We start from the raw sequence: 20,513 nt of genomic DNA on the forward strand, positions 1-20,513 counted from the left end.
ATAGCTGCTTACAACAACCTTGGAAGTGAAAGATCCAGCTAGTGCTACTTATAATATTTCACGTTACATGCATGCAATACACAATACTTTGACTCCGGTGGTGCCTTATCACCACTGAATACATAATAATGTAAGCCAGACATCGGCATTCTTCGTGCAGCCCACACAATGCATTACTGCAGTATGTCTTTCGGCATGGCCAAGGAGTTGGCAGACATCAGGCACTCGTAACAGGGCAGACAATCTGCTGCAAGAATTTATTTCTATGCATATATTAGAACTGTCTAGGGAGCTGTGTTGTGTACACACTCCAGCCTGCACATGAAGGGGTGTCTCAAGACTAGAGTTGTAAACAAGCAGTTACTGTGCCCAGCTGTTGTACCAATGAAGGCTTTTCCAAATGACTGATTAGAATCCCACTGCAGGACAAATGCTGGCAATAGACACCAGATTTCCGCAAAATTTGAATGTGAAAACAGATACAATAACCGAGATAAATGTTGTTGCAATGTAAAAGCCTCCAACCTAATTTGCATGGGTAACTATAATTATAGAAATTGGTTCATAATAAGCCCAATTCCTCAATGGGCATGAGATAAAATGAAATAAAAAATGAAGAAATGAAAATGAAATAAACATATACAAGGAGAAAGATCCTCAATATGAAAACATAAGAGGAATACTCACGAAAAAGTCTGTGCAATTGCACCAGCAAAGCCCCCGCACAGAAGTTTGGCAGGAACCACAAGCACAATACCACCTGTGTTACCAGGGTACGGACGGCCGCAGGTGTTGGGAAACACTTCCAGGCAAAAGGCCTTCAAACGCTCAAAGACGTAGAAGGACAGCCCTGCACAGGTGCCAGTGGACATTGAAATAAGTAATGTGCATATGCAGTGTAACATAACACAAGTTACTCAAATAAACACCCCTGAAACTCAGTGAGGGAAAGAAACCCCTCATATATGTTATTAGATGGATCTTTTGTACAGTTTGTATTCAAAAGAAAACAAAACAAAAAAAAATCTCCACCGTCTCTACATGCATCCTCGCATGACATTGAAGTGTGTTATTGTTGTGATGCTACTATATCGCAAGTTTTTTAAAAAAAATTTCGCAGACTTCTGCACATTTAAATTTACCCCCCTTTACGATGGAAAGTAATCATCAGTAATCATCAAGTAATCATCAAGTAATCATCAGGCATACTTGAAGCATACAGTTTCCTACAAAAATTACTAGAGGGAACTCTGGTGCCAGTGTCTATGGGAGCTGCAAGCATGGTAGTTCAGCCAGCATAGGAATCGGTGGTTGGTACATGGATTTGCCTAGCATTTTTCTTCCATCTTAAAATGGCTTCGCGACTTTGCTAACTGATTATTTTCAAACAAATAATGTGTTATAAAGGCACAATTCATAGTGATTATGCATTTGTGCAGATTTTCATTGCTTTCTGCATTTAAACAAATAAGATTGCTTCGAACATTTGGCCAATAAAGGCAGATAAAGCATGGTAAACAAAGCCACAGGAACGTCTGAAGTTGCAAGCACAAAGATAAAAACAAATACCATATAGTAACCATCATTCCCATGATGTCTGAATGCTCGCAACGCCAGAGTTCCCTCTAGTAGTTCTAGAAGGATACTCCGACTTCATGTATATCGCTCCATTAAGCTTATTTTTAATAGCATATGTATACATAGTACAGTGGAATCCCAGTTATAAGTCTCCTGATTTTGTGATGTTAGATTAGATTATGGGGTTTTACGTGCCAAAACCAGTTCTGATTATGAGGCACGCCGTAGTGGGGGACTCCGGAAATTTGGACCACCTGGGGTTCTTTAACGTGCACCTAAGATTTTGTGATGTTCCAAGTTTTAAGACAGATTAGTGCAGTCCAAGCGAACTCCCCATGAAGACAATGCATTGAAAACCTTCATTAAACGATGCGAGATTACGCAAGTCCCGTCTCATACGACGACCCGCATGAAACTGCGAACTCAACGTCGGATTGTGAGAGAAGGGCCGCCAGCTTCCGGCAGCTCCCCTGCCACGCAGTCCCCTCTGTTAGGAAGGGGTGAGCACCCCTTCCCATGCAAAAAGCTCAGACTCTTTCCAATAAAGCACGATTGGAACCTGCAATGTAGTATTTGTTTCACATTTACTTTTTTGGTGATTTTGGTTTTCGAGTCCTGTAAAGTATTAGCCTATAACTTAAATTGAAGCTCCTGGCAACTGTTCTTGTGTGAGACCGTGTGACATGGGTCATTCCATGTCGTGTCCCAGACGTTTCACTCAACCATCTCGGATTTCGCTTTAAAAAAATCATGGCTATTTACTACCTTGCTTGGAGTGAATTCCTAAGATAATCCTGCTGAAAAGTTTTGTCATGTGACTTGCTTTCAAAGTTTGCTCAAGTACGGGAAACATGGTTCTGCAGAAAAATCAATACAAAAGTTATTTTAGTGCTAAACATTTCACAATTTTGCCTACAGAACCTACAAACATTCGTCGTCAATATATAAAGGTGCTTGTAGGCAACTTTCATCAGAAAGGGTCCCTTAGGAGTCCTGAATTCTAAGAAAAATCTACCAAATTGACGATTTTTTCCTAGCAAAACTACTATTAACTTGTTTACTGTAAGTATTTTACTAGATTTTCTAGAGCTGTGTATTACACTAAAATTATCTAGATGTCAATAAACTGCACAAATTTACTGAAATAACATGCCAAACATAAAAATTTTGGTATTGGTCTGCTTTTGTTTATGATTTTCGCAATGAGGTACTACTCGTAAAAATGACACAAAGTGCATTAGATAGGCCTGCTTAGCGGCATTTGATTTCAGTCATTTTCTCAGGTTTATTTTTATTTTAAGTAGGATATGAATTTTTGAATTTGGCCTCTGAGCTATGCTTGGCATAGTTTTGTGCTACCACTTCACCGCAAAGTGCAGTGGCTGTCTTGCTTCAGATAGTTGGTGCATGCAGTTTGATAGTGTAGCACTACCTTTCTCAGCTTGTGAGGGTTTGATTGTGTTGCCCATTGCTATTAACTGTTACAAAATGTTTCTTTTTGGTGTATTTTTGTCGTACCTCCCAGAGTGTGCAAGGAGCCGAGAGGTCTTGTGAGAGCTATCACATTTCACTTCCTTGATCACATCCCGTCGTTTTTCGTATGTTTGTCTTCACACTCCTGCTCCAGATATTAACGGTGTGTTCCAATACTCGCCTTAGACAGCTAAATAGACAGCTAAGTGGACGGCGGCCATCTTAAGTCTCGTTCCAATTCTCACGAAGATGTCAAAGTAGACAGCATCGCGAAGACAGCATCGAAGTCAAGAACGATGCAGGCTACTTTCCTGTCTAAACAAGATGGCGACTGAGCAGGGCGCTTAGGAACTCGACGGGAAGGTTGTCTGCGCACACAAAAACGTAGACACGCTTTTCTATACCCTTAATGTAAGTCACATCATGTTTTTCATAGGTTCGCAGGCAAAAATACTTAAAATACAGGACTAATGTGTGCTTTTCTTAACTTTGTTTTTGTCGTCGCGAGGTGGCGTCACGTCGCAGAAGCGTCTTCCAGACGGCTCGAAACGCGTTCCATTACTTGTCCTCGAAGCTGTCTTGGCCGTCTTCATAGACGTCAAAGTAGACTGTCTACGATGATGGAAAGAATTGGAACACACCCTAAATAACATACACCTGAGCATGCGCATACACCAAGACTAGTATGTGTGGGTATTCATCCTGAATATAGGAGAAGACAGCAGCACCGGCTACCTCTTCCCACGCAGTTGTAATAAAGAGCTGACTAGAAGGCATGCTAATGAGAAGGCGAGAAGTTTTACAATAAGTTGCATCGAGTTGTTCCTAACAAACAATGAAAGTATGCAGTATTACCAACAAGGGGTCTTTTCCTCTTGGAATCGAACGATGCCCGAGACGGGATGCCAAGAGATGTCTATTTTGGCTCAATGCTGTGATGTGAAACGCGATAATCGAATGAACTTGAGTATCACGTGTGCTTACAGTCAATAAGAAGAACTGAGTACGCGACCGCTCTGTGGCGCAAATTTCCGAGTGAAATCGGAAGGTGCAATCAACAAGCGGGACTAACATTGCACTAGCCAAAGAAAGAATATAGTAAAAGTAAAAACGCTGCTTTGGGAAAACTGGCTCAAGATTAACCTTTTATTAGCATATGTAATTCCAATTTTCAAGTCTGTAGCAAAGCTGTAGTTGGAGCTGGTGAAATAAAATAAGCGTAGAAATTGTATGTTCTACCTCTACTCCACAGCACCACCACATGAGAAGGAAATTTACAGAAGAATAAAAATAGGTTGGAGAGCATATGGCAGGCACTGCCCAATCATGACCAACAGATAACCACTATCCTTTGAAAAAAGTGTACAATCGCTGCATTCTACTGCTACTAACACATGGGGCAGAAACTTGGAGGTTAACAAAAAAGCTTGAGAAGTTAAGGAATGCTCAACGAGCGATGGAACAAAAATCGTCAATTAACCGGTGGTCTATTACAGTCACAGAATAGGTACTAGTGGAAGGTAAGCACAGTCCAGGACGCCAGAGAATTAGGTAGTGTTATGAAATCGGGAAACTTGCAGGCATGACTAGAAATCGGGTAGTGGAAGTTAAGGGTAATTGGAGATTGCTGGGAGAGGCCTTCATCCTGCCAGTGGTCATAATAGGCTTACGATGATGATGATGAAATAAAATTAGACAATTTGCGGCACTACTGTATTTTGTTCATTCATCACAGGACACGGTTCATTAGAAAAAAAATAGGAGTCCTTTGTCCAGCACTGTACATAACATAGGCAAATTAAGATGATGATGATGATTCTGAAGCTGTCTTGAACATGACAGAGTCAGTTGAACTCGCCCACAAGCATTCGCCTAACTACTGATACACACAGTTTCATTACATTTTGACCGCAGCCGCACACTGGAAAACTCCCGGCACCGCTTCGGCACTTCCTGCTCATTTAGTCAGGATCAACACTACATGTGTACTGAAGTTTCTCAGCCATGCACTCCTAGATGAGTGTTTTCAAACTTCTCAGATAGGCGTGTATATCAAAACTCGAGAAAAAAAAAAAAAAAGACGTAATAAAACAAGTGAACTCTGCGAATTCTCGCACTATCCTCTCGGCTTTCTGTACTCTGGGAGGTATGACAAAAAGACACCAAAAAGAAATTTTATATTAGTTAATGGGAGTGGGCAACACAGTCGAGCCCTCACGTGCTGAGGAAGGTCATGTTACACTATCAAACTGCGCACATCGAGTGTCTGAAGCAAGACGGCCACTGTGCTTTGCAGTGAAGTGGTAGCATGGAACTGTTGAGCAAAGCGCAGAGGTCAAATGCAGAAATTCATAGTTCACTTAAATCAAAATGAGACGTTGAAAATCAAACGCCAATCTATAACACGCAGGCCTATCAAACGCAGGTTTATCCAATACACTTTGTGTCATATTTTTACGAGGAGTACCTCATTGTGAAAACCGTGGACGAAAGTGAACCAAAACCAAAATTATTTTATGTTTGGCATGTTATTACAGAAATTACCCACAGTTTATTGGCACCTATATAATTTTAGAATAATATACAACTCTGGGAAAATCTAGTAAAACATTTATAATAAACAAATCGAAAGTGTTTTTGCCAGGATAAAATAGTCAATTCGGTACATTTTTGGCAGAATTTGGGACTTCTAAAGATTTTTTTTATGACCGAAGTTGCCAACAAGTGCCTTTACATATTGAAGACAAATCTCTGTAGGTTCAGTAGGTAACGTTGTGAAGCATTAGGCACTAAAATAACTTTTGCAATAATTTTCCTGCAGAATCATGTTTCGTGTACTTGAGCAAACATTGAAAGCATGTCGTGTGACAAGAAAAATTTTTTTCACCAAGAACATCTTGGGAAATCACTTTAACAAGTTAATAAATAGCCACGATTTTTCAAAGCCAAATCTGAGACTTGGCATGGAAAGACACATATAGACATTTTTTGTAGGTCGGATTTACAACAACCGGATTATACAACGTTTTCGCATCGTCCTGAGAAATTTGTATAATCGGAGTTCCACTGTAATTTGTGTAACTGTAAAAATAAATATACAAATGCAATAAACATAGGAATTTCTTCAAACCGATGGCGCACTTCAACTGAGAATGTGGATCGTATGCTACAGGTATTGTTTGTACACATGCACTTGCTTGAGCATGCGAGGGAAGGAGTACTATAAAGAGCTGAAAAACTGGGCTTTGTGGAAGCTTTGTGATGCTCCATGGAAGAAGAAAAGGGATAAGAAAGAATGCAACAAAGGTTAACAATAGTACAGTGGTGACAGGAGCCGACAGGATGCTTTTTTGGTGGCAGAAACATGAATGGTACCAGCACTGCACTACAGTGAACTGTAGATGTACTGTACTTGTCTTCTTGCACTGCAGGGGCAGTAACAACTGTGTGCTGTGTAAAACACGAGCACTGCATGTTAACTTCATTTTGAGGACACCATCATCACACTGATGAACAAAAAACTGCGTCAGAAAGAGACGTGGGAACGCACTCAGTTCAAATCCAATTGCTGTGTTGACATTTTCGTTTGCTTTCTCATCTTTTCCACCCTTTCCTTTTCCTCCAGTACAGGGTAGACAAAGAGATATATTCTAGCTAACCTCCCTGTCTTTTGTCCCTCTTATTTCTCTCTCTCGATTTGGAACCTGAAAATTTCTGGTTCATCTTTTTTGCTTTTAAGAACTCTGAGTGAGTTGGTTAGTGCTACGACCCTACTGTTTGTTCTCTGACCCATGCAAGCCTCTTTAACAATTCAAACAATTAGAGCCAAAAAAAAAAAATTATGGGGTTTTACGTGCCAAAACCACAATCTGATTATGAGGTACGCCGTAGTGGGGGACTCCGGAAATTTGAACCACCTGGGGTTCTTTAATGTGCACCTAAATCTAAGTACACGGGTGTTTTCGCATTTCGCCCCCATAGAAATGCGGCCACCATGGCCGGGATTCGATCCCGCGACCTCGTGCTCAGCAGCCCAACACCATAGCCACTGAGCAACCACGGCAGGTACAATTAGAGCCAAGTGTTCATGATGTCACCAGGTGTTCTAAGTGCGCTTGCTTAGATGAACACTTCAGACATTAAAATCACAATACTGTAGAACCCCGTTATGTTTCTTAGGGGACTATAGAAAAAGAATGCATAATCGAGAAAAATGTAACATCCGCTTAGCCATGCAGCTGCACTACAGATGATGCATAAAGCTTCTCTCACATAAACCATGATTTGAAGTTGAATAGAAAGCCAACAAACTAATGAAAAGCCACAAAAGAAAGCTCGCTATTGCTGCCCGACAATTGAGGTGAATGATAAACACTTTTTTGGAGTTGTCGTAGCCTTAAATTATATGACATAAAGTTTGTTATTTCCATCTGGTGCTTGGGTAAAATGTTTGATATCAGCTGCCCTTTTTTCAGTTTCTATGTAGGCCTGTATATTTTGAAGTAACCATGCAATGCATCAAAGGCCACGACAGCGTCCGCAAACAGGGCTGCAGCGCAACCTTATGCCGTCATGCACCTCCTCTATGCTTTTAACATCATGAGTCGTGTTTAATCAGTGAAATCATTTAATTGGTGACATCATTTAATTGGTGACATCATTTAATTGGTGACATCATTTAATCCGTGACATCATTTAATCCGTGACATCATTTAATCCGTGACATCATTTAATCCGTGACAACACAAACAGCGGTTTGAATGTCTCGATGCCATCGTCATAGGACTTGTATTCATGACATGTGACATTCGCTCCTTTCATGCTGTAGCATCCTCAAGCTCCTGCATCTCTTCAGCAGACTTGTTGGCATTCTCAATGTGTTGCACATCTTTGGTACATTTTTAGTGGCAACATCCAGCCATCAACATAGGTGCCACCGACTGATGATGCCATATCAGTGGTGCATCACTGCAGTTATTGGACACAACAACCAGGAACAGAACCTTAACAAATGGGAAGCTGATATACACGACCCTATGGGAACTAAACGGGCCTCGTGTTTCAAAGCACAAGAGCTGGGAAAACATAACGTACAGGAAAATATTGTAGCAACAAGTCAACCAGCCAGCAGAATAAATTACTGCTATGCCGAGAATACTCCTGTGCAAGCCTTTTCTCCATTAATTATCACAGAATAAAGAACATTAACAGAGCACTTACCTGCATAAGGCACCATACCAAGAACTGTTGGAGAAAGACCCTTGTACAATGCTCGGACACCTCCTTCCTACAATATTTGTAGACATGAATCAAGTGTTTTGCAAGTACACATTGTCTGCAATAACATACAATTTCTACATTACATAGTATTGTCAACGTCTGATCTTTCGGACTCCTTCAGGACCGTGAAAACGTCCGAAAAAACGAATGCACGCCTTTTAGTGCTCCCAAGGCTCAAATCGCCCCAGGCACGTCCAAAATGGCTCTGAAGACCTGCCAGTACATTTATTAGGCGTATCGGAGTTTGTACTGTGATAGGAGACGGCGGGTTCAAGCGTGTATAATTAAGGAATACATACCGCGTCCTGTCACTTTTGGTATGCTTCACCGCTAACACTGCTGTACTGAGGCGAAGCTGACTTTCGGGAATCGGCATTATGCAGCACGCCGTGCTTTCCAAGCTTCCAAGACATTGGCGAGGATTAAAAAGGCGGAGTCGGCGCCATTGCTCACATCGGCGAATTGTTTCAATAAAAAATACGGCACCAAACAGAATGAAGCTTGGTAGCGAACGTCGATGTAGGTAGGCCTAGCACTGGTGGCTACGATTAATGCCGTTTCGGACCTGCAGTCATGGCAAAAAGTCCGGAAAATCGGACCGACAAAGGTTTTTTGCGTCCGAAGTTTCAGACGTTTTTATACATTGACTATGGGGTACGTGGCGGTGCCACGAAGGCGTCCGAATTATCGGGCATGTCCAAAAAATCAGTAGTGGAGTGTACAGTTCTTTGGCTGCCCAAGTTCACTTAGCCATAAGTAAATTGAGTTATCTTTAGACTTAATCTTGCTCATCTGTTGCCAATGATTCAGACAAACTTTTCCAAGCTAGTTGTTTTAGAAACTTGCCTTCTGGTTAACATCTTGATCTAATGTTGTGTCTTATAGAGTCTCAGTAAAGTAACCCACTTTAATTACTTTGGACTTTGGACTGAAGGCCAGATTTCACGCAACTTTCATGAGAATTATCACCGCCTGAATTTCTACTGTGCATAGTCACCTGGGTGAATAATAATAATAATCCGCTCCAGTAGCCCAGTGGATATGGCGTTTGCACTGCTGAGCTTCAGGGTTCCATCTTGGCTGCTTACAGCCGCATTTCGTTCATGGTTTTGGCCACGCAAGTCACCAGAATTTAAATTTTCAATAATAATAATAATAAGAAGAATAGCAACAACATAACAACATGACGAAGAATTACATAATGGACAGCCTGTCGCAAAACGTGTAAAGGCCACTGCTCTCATTGCAGCAGTTTGTCAGCTCCTGCTTTGCTCACCAGGACTTGCCACCAGTGAGATATGTGGCTTTGATGGTACTGGCAATGAATGCTGGCAACTGTAGCTCCAATTTACAGGGCTGGCACGCTCTGGCAATGACAACGACCTTGAAACCTTTGCAACAAACTGTAGATGGCATTGGGGGTAAGCAGTAAAAGCTCTCACAAACACCTTGACACTGCTGCAGGCAACCATGCACCAGCAACATTGCAGCAACAATGGCAAAAAATATTGAAATTAACAGGTACTTTATGCATGCAAACATTCTCCTTAATTTCTTAATGACATGAAAATGTATATATAACAATAGTTTCCTGCTATAAGCTTCAGGTGAAAGCATCTCAGTGTCCCAAGCCTGAATGAAGCCCTCCTCTCTTTGCCACTTTCATATTGACGTTTTGAATTGCCAAAGGGCCAGCACTTAAAGTGTGATAACGAAAACATATTTATTATGTTATTTTTAATTTAGCATTTACAATAATGGCCACATGGCAAAAGTATACTTGAAACATGCTTTGTGATCACTTGAAGCTGCATAAGACAGTCATCCCTAACTCTATACGGTGTTGAAGGGTCCCTACCCTTGAGCAACAGGAATACGCTTGTTCCACACATTATGATACACACAGGCTGCTCCTGAAGTTATCAATTAAATTATTTACACAAAATCACAGCTACATTCCATTCCTTGAATGCATGTTTTGAATGTATTAACAGTGCTAAATCAACAAAACATGAAGTGTACCTTGTCTACTATTAGTAAGACTTCTCATGCACATTGATCTCTTCAAATCTGTAATTACACACAGAATTTTAAAACCACTTAAGCTACTCCAAAGCCCTGTTTATGAATTTAAAGTTTTTTCATAATACTTCATCAATCTAAACTGATTCAGTTTTTCACTTTATTGCTCCTTTAATGCACACATACTGTCCTGCAGATGACTAAGTTCACACAACTTGGAAGGAAACTGGCTCAAATGCATGCAGAATGAACAAATACACAATGAAAAGACAGAAAATCAAGACATACCGTCTTAACAATGGACGTTACAACATGAAAGATCCCATTGTAGATGTGATGGCCATTGACCTGAAATGCCAGTCGTGCCCTGACCATGTCCAAAGGATAAGTAGTCACTGCAGCAGTTACACCTGTGCATTCCATTGGGAAGACTTACAACCAAAGCTTCAAGCGTAAGTGCACAGAACTCTACGAAGGTTAAGAAGCTGCTGCAAGAGTGAAATTGATACTACCTAAATTGTTTATTGCACTGTATCTTTAAAAGCAACACTTTTGATTGCAAGAAAAAAAATCAAGCCACAAAGGTTTGGTCTTAACAATAAAAGTTTTTAGCTGCCAGTGCACGCTGAACACATATAGGTAGCAATAGATTTACATACGAATATGACTATATTACAGCCCACACTCTTGATACCTCCTGCCACTGTGCCCATATTTCTCTCAAACATTCATTTTCTGCTAAATGTATTACGAATTATTGTGAAAACACCAGATGACAAGCATCATTGTGCAATGGCGTGGCACTCCACTGAGGGCATAATTGTGCCTATAACTGCATGCTTGCGCAACCAACTTGCTCAATGCATTGTACATAGCCTACCAATGAGACAGCAACTTTACTTTATTGACACCTTCAGAATGTCGACTGGGATAGCTAAAATGAACCACACATGTAAAAAAATGAACTGCTAACATATGTCTGCTTAATGCATCACAACTACTGCACATACCTGCACATGAGCCTGCCACAAACTTGCTTGCATGGGAAGTATTTTCAAAGGTGTTCCGTATAACCTGAAAAGGATTTTAAGGCATGGTCATGAAGGTCGTAATAATGAGGTGAAAATGTATAAAGAGGTAAGAGCCGCATGAAACAATTTAGAATTTGGATGATGCCTTTTACATGCAGCCAGAATCATTTGGCATAGGCCGACTGCCATTTGTACACAACAATAGGCACTTAACTATATAGCTAGAAATTTCATAGATTTTCCTGCGACATTTTTCATAGATTGCTGTATTTTACAGATATGGTAAATTTAAAGCTCTTTAAAAAAAATGATCGAACATTTACAAAAAGGTGCAATTTTACGAAATGAAACTAAACATGAAAAATGTTCAAAATTCTCAAAACATACTTCTGCGAGCTCTGTATTGACATAGACAAACAATTTTTGTGATTGTAAACATCACAGTTCCACTGCTAGTGAAATATGTACTAAAGACGAAAAAAAGCAGGAAAGAGGTATTTTTATAACTGCAAATAATAAAGTGCTCACAAAACAGCTCTAACACTTAGCAGGTTAACAAAGGGGAGAAAAACTTACTCGTTTGTAAGCTTCAAATGAAAGAAACTGTACAGCAGCATAGGGGAAGATACGGACCATCTGTGCTCCATTGCCTTTGTATAGCCCAAGAAATTGCTCTTTCTGCACTATGCCCTTGAGGCCAGAGAATACACCTGCATTTGCACATACATTTTGAAAGAGGCTTGTCAAGCAGTTAGCAAGCCACCTTCTGTTTACAATAAATTAAGATTACAGAGTCAAATCAAATGTACTTCATACCATAATGCTTGTAGTGGCATTGGTGACCTTGAAGAAGTATCTTGATTCTGTCCAGTGGAGCTACTGTTGTCTTGGCACACATGCCAGCCACACCTAAAATGTGACAAAAAATTGGTAGAAAAATAAAAGAACGAAATTGATATCAGCATGATTATAAAAAGATAGAAAGGCGTTTGGCCTGAAGACCTCCTCATGCTGATGAGTGGGTAATTTCATTACTGAAACACTCCCCCCCCCCCCCCCTTACATTTATTAACTTCATTTCCAATGCTCTCCATAGAGCATGATATATCCTCCTGGGACCCAAAGACAAATCAGGGACATAATAGGTTTTCAAGTACATGGAGATCTTTTCAAAATATCTATGTTTACTTGGAGAAGGTAATTCTGTTTTATCGTGTTTATTATAGTAAAGACCGTTTTTCTTTGCCAAAACACACAGATGAAGATGAACAATAATGTGGTGGCTTGGCATGTCAATGCTACATAGTACTGTATTTCCATGTCATATTGTGGTATTCGAAATGCACTATTCGAAACACTCCACGAAATGCAGGCTATTACGCTTGTGAATGTAGCTGATGTACGTACAAGAGCATAAAATATTCACAGCATTTCTCTGTAAACCTGAATAGATTTGAATAAGCTAAAAACAGAGCTTTTACAAAGGGATAAACTGAATTAAGTTGTCCCTGAAAGTTGTACTAAAAGTGAGTTTATTTGTATAGGTCATCATTAAGTATGTCTAGAAGAACAACAGCTGCTGTTACACTAATCCTATTGACATGTTAGATGTCTGCACTATGCAATAAATGTAGAAGTGACTAGTTTTCTCAGATATTAGCACCGCCCCATGGATTCTGAAAATTAAAGCACAATATTGTTATATACACAAACCATTCACTTCAAATTTGAAGTTGCTTATACAGTAATATGCAAATCATTTTTGCACGCTTAACATGACTGCAATGCACTAGCATCACTTGTAGGAATGAATGCCCATGAAACGCACAAGTGGAGCACAAAAGAAGGTAACCTGCAAGTTTAGGGGTCATTCCCACGAGAGTGTCTGAGAAAGCTGTGTATGTAGCACAGGACACTTCCCTTCTGAAAGTAACCATTTCTTTCCTAAGCATCCATTGCCAAAGAAGTACCATTATAAAATATGATCAATGTCATAGGGAGACTTGCTACTTATAGAGGACACCCCCCCATTCTTAAATAACACGGAACATTTCTGCGCATTACATAACTGAAGATACCATATCCTTGCAAATCTAAGCACCCCTCACCCCTTCTCATAAATGAACTACCAGAGAAAGAGAGAGAGAAAATATACAAACATGGGCTGTCGGTATTTGGAGCAATGTTGTGCCATTTTAGGTGCAAAAAAATTTTTTTTTTCATTCTGGTGTTTTACATGCTAAAACCACTATTTAATTATAAAGCATGCCATAGTGGGAGACTCCGGATTAATTTTGACCACCTCGGGTTCTTTAACGTGCACCCAATGCACAGTACATGAGCGCCTTTGCATTTCGCCCCCATCGAAATGTGGCTGCGATTTGACCGCCGCCCTCTGGCTTAGCGGTGCAATGCCAAAGTCAGTACAACACCACCATGGCGGGTAAGTGCAACATGCACACAGGTATGATAGAACAGAAGGACAATTTATGATACACTAATAGCAAGCAGAGCAGCATCTAAAGCGGTGGCATGAAGGACTCTATGATATACTCACTATCAAATGACAGCAATATTAGGTGGCTATGAAGAAATTTCTGATCGTAACCAGTAATGTACCCAGCCAACAATATTTTTTTTCTAGCATTCAAAATTGCTGCTATTTTATACTGAGTTGTTCATAACCTCTTCATGTACTCTGTGCACAATTGTGCATGGCAAGTTAGTATATCAAAAGCAAAAAGCACAAATAAAAATATTTAAAATGTGTTGCCCTTATCTTGACACACCTGTGGTTGAACCCGCGCAGCACGTTTGAATAATATGCGTACATTGCTTTAGTAAAAAAATGTTGAAGGTAGACCATGTTTACCCCCGCAGTGTCAATTTGTCTTCATGTAGTGGGTCACTTAAATTTTTTGACGGTGACAAGTGGCATATTACTCAAGTAGCTGGATAGGTGCTTTTCAAGTATGCATGTTCTCGTATCTGATGTTCCTGTAGGGAGTTCTCGCATGGAAGCCACAATCAGTAAACTTAAGAAGACTAAATAAAGAATTGAAAATTTTTATTCCGTCCTGTTGCTGTATGCAATTAATGATTCTGAAGATGGAAGAAATGTGGTGAAACTAAATTTTCAATGGACAGAATTACTTGGTGCCTGAAGGAAACAAGAAAATAATTTTTGCTAAGACTTAAAATATAAACCTGCTTCAAACCTGCTTCAAATATAAGTAGGGGTGGGCGAATATTTGAAGTTTTGAATACAAATTGAATATTACACACTAAATATTCGTATTTGAAAAGGAACTATACCATAATTTTTTATATTTCAAACTAATCAAATATTTTGCAACAACCGACTGTTATAGTCTTGTTACTGTTCTCCCTCCACTTAACAAAGTAACACAAATTATCAGAAGTGAAACAATGACATAGCTTTTGAAGGAATGCAAAAACAAAATGGATAATTTATGTTTTGTTTTTGGTTATGCAGCGGGCCATGACAGTCTGCGAGTTTTGCTGGTAGTGTGTGATTTAATGTTTCTGGCAGTCTTGTGTGTAACATTTTTATATTTTTAGCTACGACCAGTGATGTTTTTCTAGCAACGGGGCCTTTTTACATGTGTCTACGGCACATAGGCCCTTCAGCAGCTTAATACTTTTTCTTTTCTTGGAAATACTTATTTTGTTGCAGCAACCATTTATTTAGCACTTTGCTAAAGCTGCATTTCATACAGCAGCGATGCATTCATGAAAGACTTGTTCACAAACTGGCTCTAAATATCCTGAGACAAATTTTGTGCTGTTTTTAATGACAATTAGAGATCCTATGTTTAAAAATTATTTGTTTCTGATAGTTAGCAGTCTTTTTTTAGACTAGTCAGTGCAAGCATGGTACGCCATTATACACAAATAAATGTTGCACCTGTAAATACGTATATGCGTCTACATTTGATTATTGAATATGTGATTCGACATTCAATACTTACTATTAGTGGTTCAATTCGTATTCAAAACAATGCGATATTCACCCACCTATATATATATATATATATATATATATATATATATATATATATATATATATATATATATAAGCATTCTTTCCCATCTTAGTTATTGACAGGCATGAAGAAAAGGAATACATTGGAGAGAAAATATATGGTGTAGGATAGGGGTACCTGAACGCTAATTAAGATTCATAGGACATGAAAGGGAACAATGTTGTTGCTAGGCTAGTTGGTGAGCAGATATAATTGAAAATAGTGCAAAAATAATTTTAAAAAGGGGATACAAGACACAGCACTCTGTCCTGTTGCCTCTTTTCTTTGTTTTTTTTTTCTTCTGTTTATTTTGTGCTACTTCGCATCATATCAGGATGTAAGAAACTTCTGCTACACCATTCACACACGGGGAATTCTCAATGTTTTTCATTTTTCTGTTTAAATGTTTTGGTGCAGGCTAGTTGCTTTCTTCTTGCTTGCCATGGCGGGAAAGATAAATAGGCACTTTCATTCAGATAGATGATGATGATATGTGACGTTAATGGCGAAGAGCGCCATATTCTGATAGATGATGGAGGTACTATGAATCAGGCACAAAGAAAACACTAGAAATTAAACATGAGCTCTGCATCTACCAATTTTGAATCACATTGCTACATCTATTTGTGTAGCTGCAGATGCAAACAGCCTAGTAGTCTTCTATATCATGGGCACACAGGTGCTGTGTGCACTCTGCAATGCTAATTGTTTGATGCTATTCAAATAGCAGGTTGAATTTGTACATGTCAAAACATGTAGTGAATGGTGGGGGTAGCCAGTAGTTTTTGTTTGCTTTTGAGACAGAGCTAGCTGTGACATGCCTGACTTCCGTGAAGAACATGCATGGCAGTGAAAACTGGAGTTGCAGAAAATTTTGCAGTGCTAGGGGGGCCTTTTGGTGGATGAATTACATTTTGTGTTTTTCTTGCGGGATCATAACTGCACAAGTGTAGAGACAAGTAAGCCTGCGGCCATAAAACTTTATAAGCATTATATCTGGTCACACTGATCGGCTAAAGTGCTTTCAATTACATGCACCACAAGTTATGACGCATGTGCTCAAAGGAAGTATTGTACTGCTTTATTCACAGGCAATTCATAATGGGTATGTGGAACATAATTTTCATCAGGCAGTCACGATAACTGCCATGCATGAATAGATATGCATACGTTCATTTTGGAAACACCATTTTGCTTCGCACAGTATGAATAAACCTCGTTTATGCAGACAGTGTGGGCAGCCTGAAGGTCTGAACACCACCACAAGCAATTTGTCACGGCTATGTGGAACATAATTTTCATCAGACAGTCACGATAACCGCCCTGCATGACTAGATATGCATATGCTCATTTCGGAAACACCATTTTGCTTCGCACAGTACGTATAAACCTGGTTTATGCAGACAGTGCGGGCAGTCTGAAGGTCTGAACACCATCTGTTATGTGTCTATTTATGCCGTTTCCTAATGCAGTCACACATGCACGTGCGCGAAAGCTTAGTCAGCTGACTTGGGAATGAGCACTCTGCATGTGTGCAAAAATGAAGCGCAGTGGCCTTCATTTTAATTCGCGCCCTGTTGTTTATGGCGCGCTAATAGATCACGAACAACGAAAAAGAAGTACTATATGCAAACATGCACTACAGCAAGAATGAAGTGTTAAGAAAAAAAAAAAAAAAAGAGAGAAAGGAGAAAGGAGCTACCAGCTAGGTCCCGCGCTCACATGACCAAAATATCGACTGTGCCTGCATATTAGGTCAATGACATGTGTTGTTTATTTATGTCATCCGAGAAAATGGGTGCGTGCGTTGACCAGCTGAATGCGGAGTTTTGAGACTACGGAGTTCTGAGACTAGTTAAGTCTGTGCGCGTCTCGCACAGCAACATCGATAATCGCAACATGTACATGCCCGACGCTTTTAGTTTGACTTATGTGTCATAGAAAATCCAAGGAGGCACTGAAGCCCACTGGCATGCTAACACAAAACGCAGTCGGTAGTTTAGCGAACGCCAAGTCACAGGTGTCTAGCAAACGAGTTTCCGGATCGTCTGCATTCTCCACAAGAGGCACGCACTTCTCAAGCACGCATTCTAGCTGCCTGGCCCACTAAGCGCCCACAGGAATTTCGGCAGAGCGAACGGGGTCAATGTTACTTTTCAGGTAAGGCCGTGAACTTGACGTCCGAGGCCGCGCCGTAAAACATGCAGGAGGTTGTCACACTTCTTACGGAACTAAATATAATACTTACCACCAGCAAAGAAAGACTTGAGCAAGAAGTTTGGAGAACGCAACTCCGTTTTGTCGGACATCGCAAGCTGAGCAGTGGACCTGATGTGATACACAAAGCAAATACTCAGGAAAGAAGGATAAAATGCATCTTTGACCGAATGAGAGAGGCTGTTAAATGCTGCAGGCCAGGCTAGCCAGGCCACTCGGCGCGTCTGCTACTTCCTTCAGCTGCTTATGCGCCATCTATAGGTGGTTTCTAAATGCGCCCAGCGACGGCCCCCTCAAGGTAACAAATACAGATCTCAAAGGACATGCTTTTACAGGCTGCATGTGGGGGGAAAAGATTGGGGCAACCAAAAACACGTCATAGACATCAGGTTTTGAACATCTTGCAGATAAAGATTTATTGTAACTATTATGTATGAACTATGCATATATTTATTTTCACTAAATAGAAAGCAGCGTAAGTTAGTACTAATAAGTGATGTCCAAAACCCGACGGCTTCTGCCGCTGCACCCAGTGGCATAGCCTTTAAGATTTGCATATGTTTATTTAAAGGGTACAGAGGTCTTCCACATAAGAAAGAATTCGGGGTAGGCTTTCTAGTCCATAAGGACATAGCGGGCAACATTGAGCCTCTTCGATTACCCGTCTAGCCACCATAACCCGTCTCTGACAGGCGCGTAATTCATTTTCCACGGCAGCTGGGCCCTCGGACTGTGGCGCTAAATAAACGCATCACTGTTTTGATGATCCAAATATAATCTCACTATCAGGGAGGGAGCAGTCTACCTGACTGGAGCAGTATTTTTTTACTTGGGGTGTTGCTACGCGGCGCTCCGGAACACCCCAACGACCGCCGCTTCGCGCCGGCGCCCGGTACCGCGGCTACAGTGGCTAGCCACTGTACCGCGGCACCGGGGCACAAACAGATCCGAGGCGCGCCGCCGTGGTTCACGTTCTCCCGTGCGGCGGCGCCACAGTCCGAGGGCCCAGCGGGTAGAAATAACCCAACAGAGGTTATCTGATTGGTGAATAAAATCAAGGCAGGGGTGAAATTTCACCCACCACAAAGTACAAAATATGTTAATAGTCATGGCTACGTGGCGTATGCCACCGCCCGGTTTAAAGGGTTCAGCCTCATCCATCCATCCATCCAGCTGCCCTGGCCATGGCCCTGGCACTGTCCGAGAAGCTGCACACGCTACGCTCATTGGCTGAAAGCACTGCTTCCGGCAGTCCGGGACTGTCATAAGTCAGAAGAGAGAGAACAGTTTTATGAAGATGTTGAGTAGTCATGGGCGACCTCAATGCAAAAGTGGGGAAGGAGCAGGCTGATGTGAGCAAGCAATCCTCAGACCCCAGCGGCTGCGGAGCACCTGACCGGCGGCGGTCAGACCTGCGACGCGGCAGAGGGTGCCAAGAATCTCTGGGTCCGGACAGGCCGCCACTGGAAACTGAACCTGGCAACGTTCGACATGCGCACCCTATCGCGTGAGACTAGCTTAGCAGGGCTATTTCAAGAATTATCAGGTATTGCCTGCGATATTATTGGCCTTAGTGAGGTTAGAACTGGTGAGGCTTATACAGTGCTGACTATAATGGCCACGTCCTCTGCTACAGAGGTCTTCCAGATAGGAGAGAATTCGGAGTAGGATTTCTAGTCCATAAGGACATAGCGGGCAATATTGATGAATTTTACAGCATTAATGAGAGGGTAGCAGTCGTCGTAATAAAGCTTAATAGGAGGTATAGAATGAAGGTAGCACAAGCCTACGCCCCAACCTCCAGTCACGATGATGAAGAAATGGAACAGTTTTATGCAGATGTTGAAGTAGCAATGAGAAAGGTGACTGTATACTGTAGTCATGGGCGACTTCAATGCAAAAGTGGAGAAAAAGCAGGCTGGTGAGCAAGCAATTGGCAACTACAGCATCGATTCTAGGAACACTAGAGGAGAGATGTTGGTAGAGTTCGAGGAAAGGAATAGGCTCCGAATAATGAATACCTTCCTCAGGAAGCACAGCAACAGGAAGTGGACCTGGAAAAGCCCTAATGGAGACACAAGCAGTGAAATAGATTTCATACTCTCTGCTGATCCCGGCATAGTGCAGGATGTAGAAGTGTTTTAGGTAGGGTAAAGTGCAGTGACCATAGGTTAGTGAGGTCTAGGATTTCTCTAAATTTGAAGAGAGAAAGAATAAAATTAGCCAAGAAGAAACAGGCCAACCTAGACACAGTAAGGGTAAAAGCAGACCAATTCAGGCTGGTGCTCGCAAACAAATATGCAGCCTTAGAACAGGCAGATGAAGACAACATAGAGGTAATGAATGAAACCGTGACTAGGCTGATCTCAGAAGCAGCAATTGAAGTGGGAGGTAAGGCACCAAGGCTACCAGTAGGTAAGCTCTCCCAAGTAACAAAGGACCTAATAAATAAACTACAAAACATGAAAGTGTCCAACTCGAGAGACAGAATTCGCTAAACTGTCAAAACTGATCAACAAGAAAGTAAGGGATATTCGAAATTATAACGTGGAAAAGATTGAGGAAGCAGTAAAATATGGATGCAGCATGTAATAAGTGAGAAGAAAACTTGGCATAGGAAAAGCAAGATGTATGCACTGAAAGATAAGCAGGCTAATATCATCAGTAATTTCAATGACATAGTAAAAGCAGCGGAAGAATTCTGGGGCGCGATCTTGTACGCGTTCCAAAATGGAACGGAGGTGGTCCGTTCCATCGAGCCGCACACGATTGGTCAAATTGATCGTCACGGTTCAAATTGACCAACCGTGTGCGGCTCGATGGAACGGACCGCCTCCGTTCCATTTTGGAACGCGTACAAGATCGC

General features: G+C 41.1%; 1 protein-coding gene across 1 annotated transcript in view; it reads right to left on the reverse strand.

Annotated features, from left to right (window-relative positions):
* LOC119436518 (graves disease carrier protein-like) overlaps positions 1-17,886 on the reverse strand; it is a 36,991-nt gene extending 19,105 nt beyond the window's left edge. The window contains exons 1-7 of the mRNA XM_037703384.2: positions 17,679-17,886; positions 12,201-12,293; positions 11,961-12,094; positions 11,364-11,427; positions 10,642-10,763; positions 8,272-8,338; positions 688-850 (exon numbers count right to left, since the gene is read on the reverse strand). Coding sequence (XP_037559312.1) covers positions 688-850; positions 8,272-8,338; positions 10,642-10,763; positions 11,364-11,427; positions 11,961-12,094; positions 12,201-12,293; positions 17,679-17,739 — 704 coding nt within the window. The 5' untranslated portion in view covers positions 17,740-17,886. The remainder of the gene's footprint in view (positions 1-687; positions 851-8,271; positions 8,339-10,641; positions 10,764-11,363; positions 11,428-11,960; positions 12,095-12,200; positions 12,294-17,678) is intronic.
* Between the last annotated feature and the right edge of the window lie 2,627 nt (positions 17,887-20,513).

This window comes from Dermacentor silvarum, chromosome 1, assembly GCF_013339745.2.
Source record: "Dermacentor silvarum isolate Dsil-2018 chromosome 1, BIME_Dsil_1.4, whole genome shotgun sequence".
Classification (NCBI taxonomy): domain Eukaryota; kingdom Metazoa; phylum Arthropoda; class Arachnida; order Ixodida; family Ixodidae; genus Dermacentor; species Dermacentor silvarum.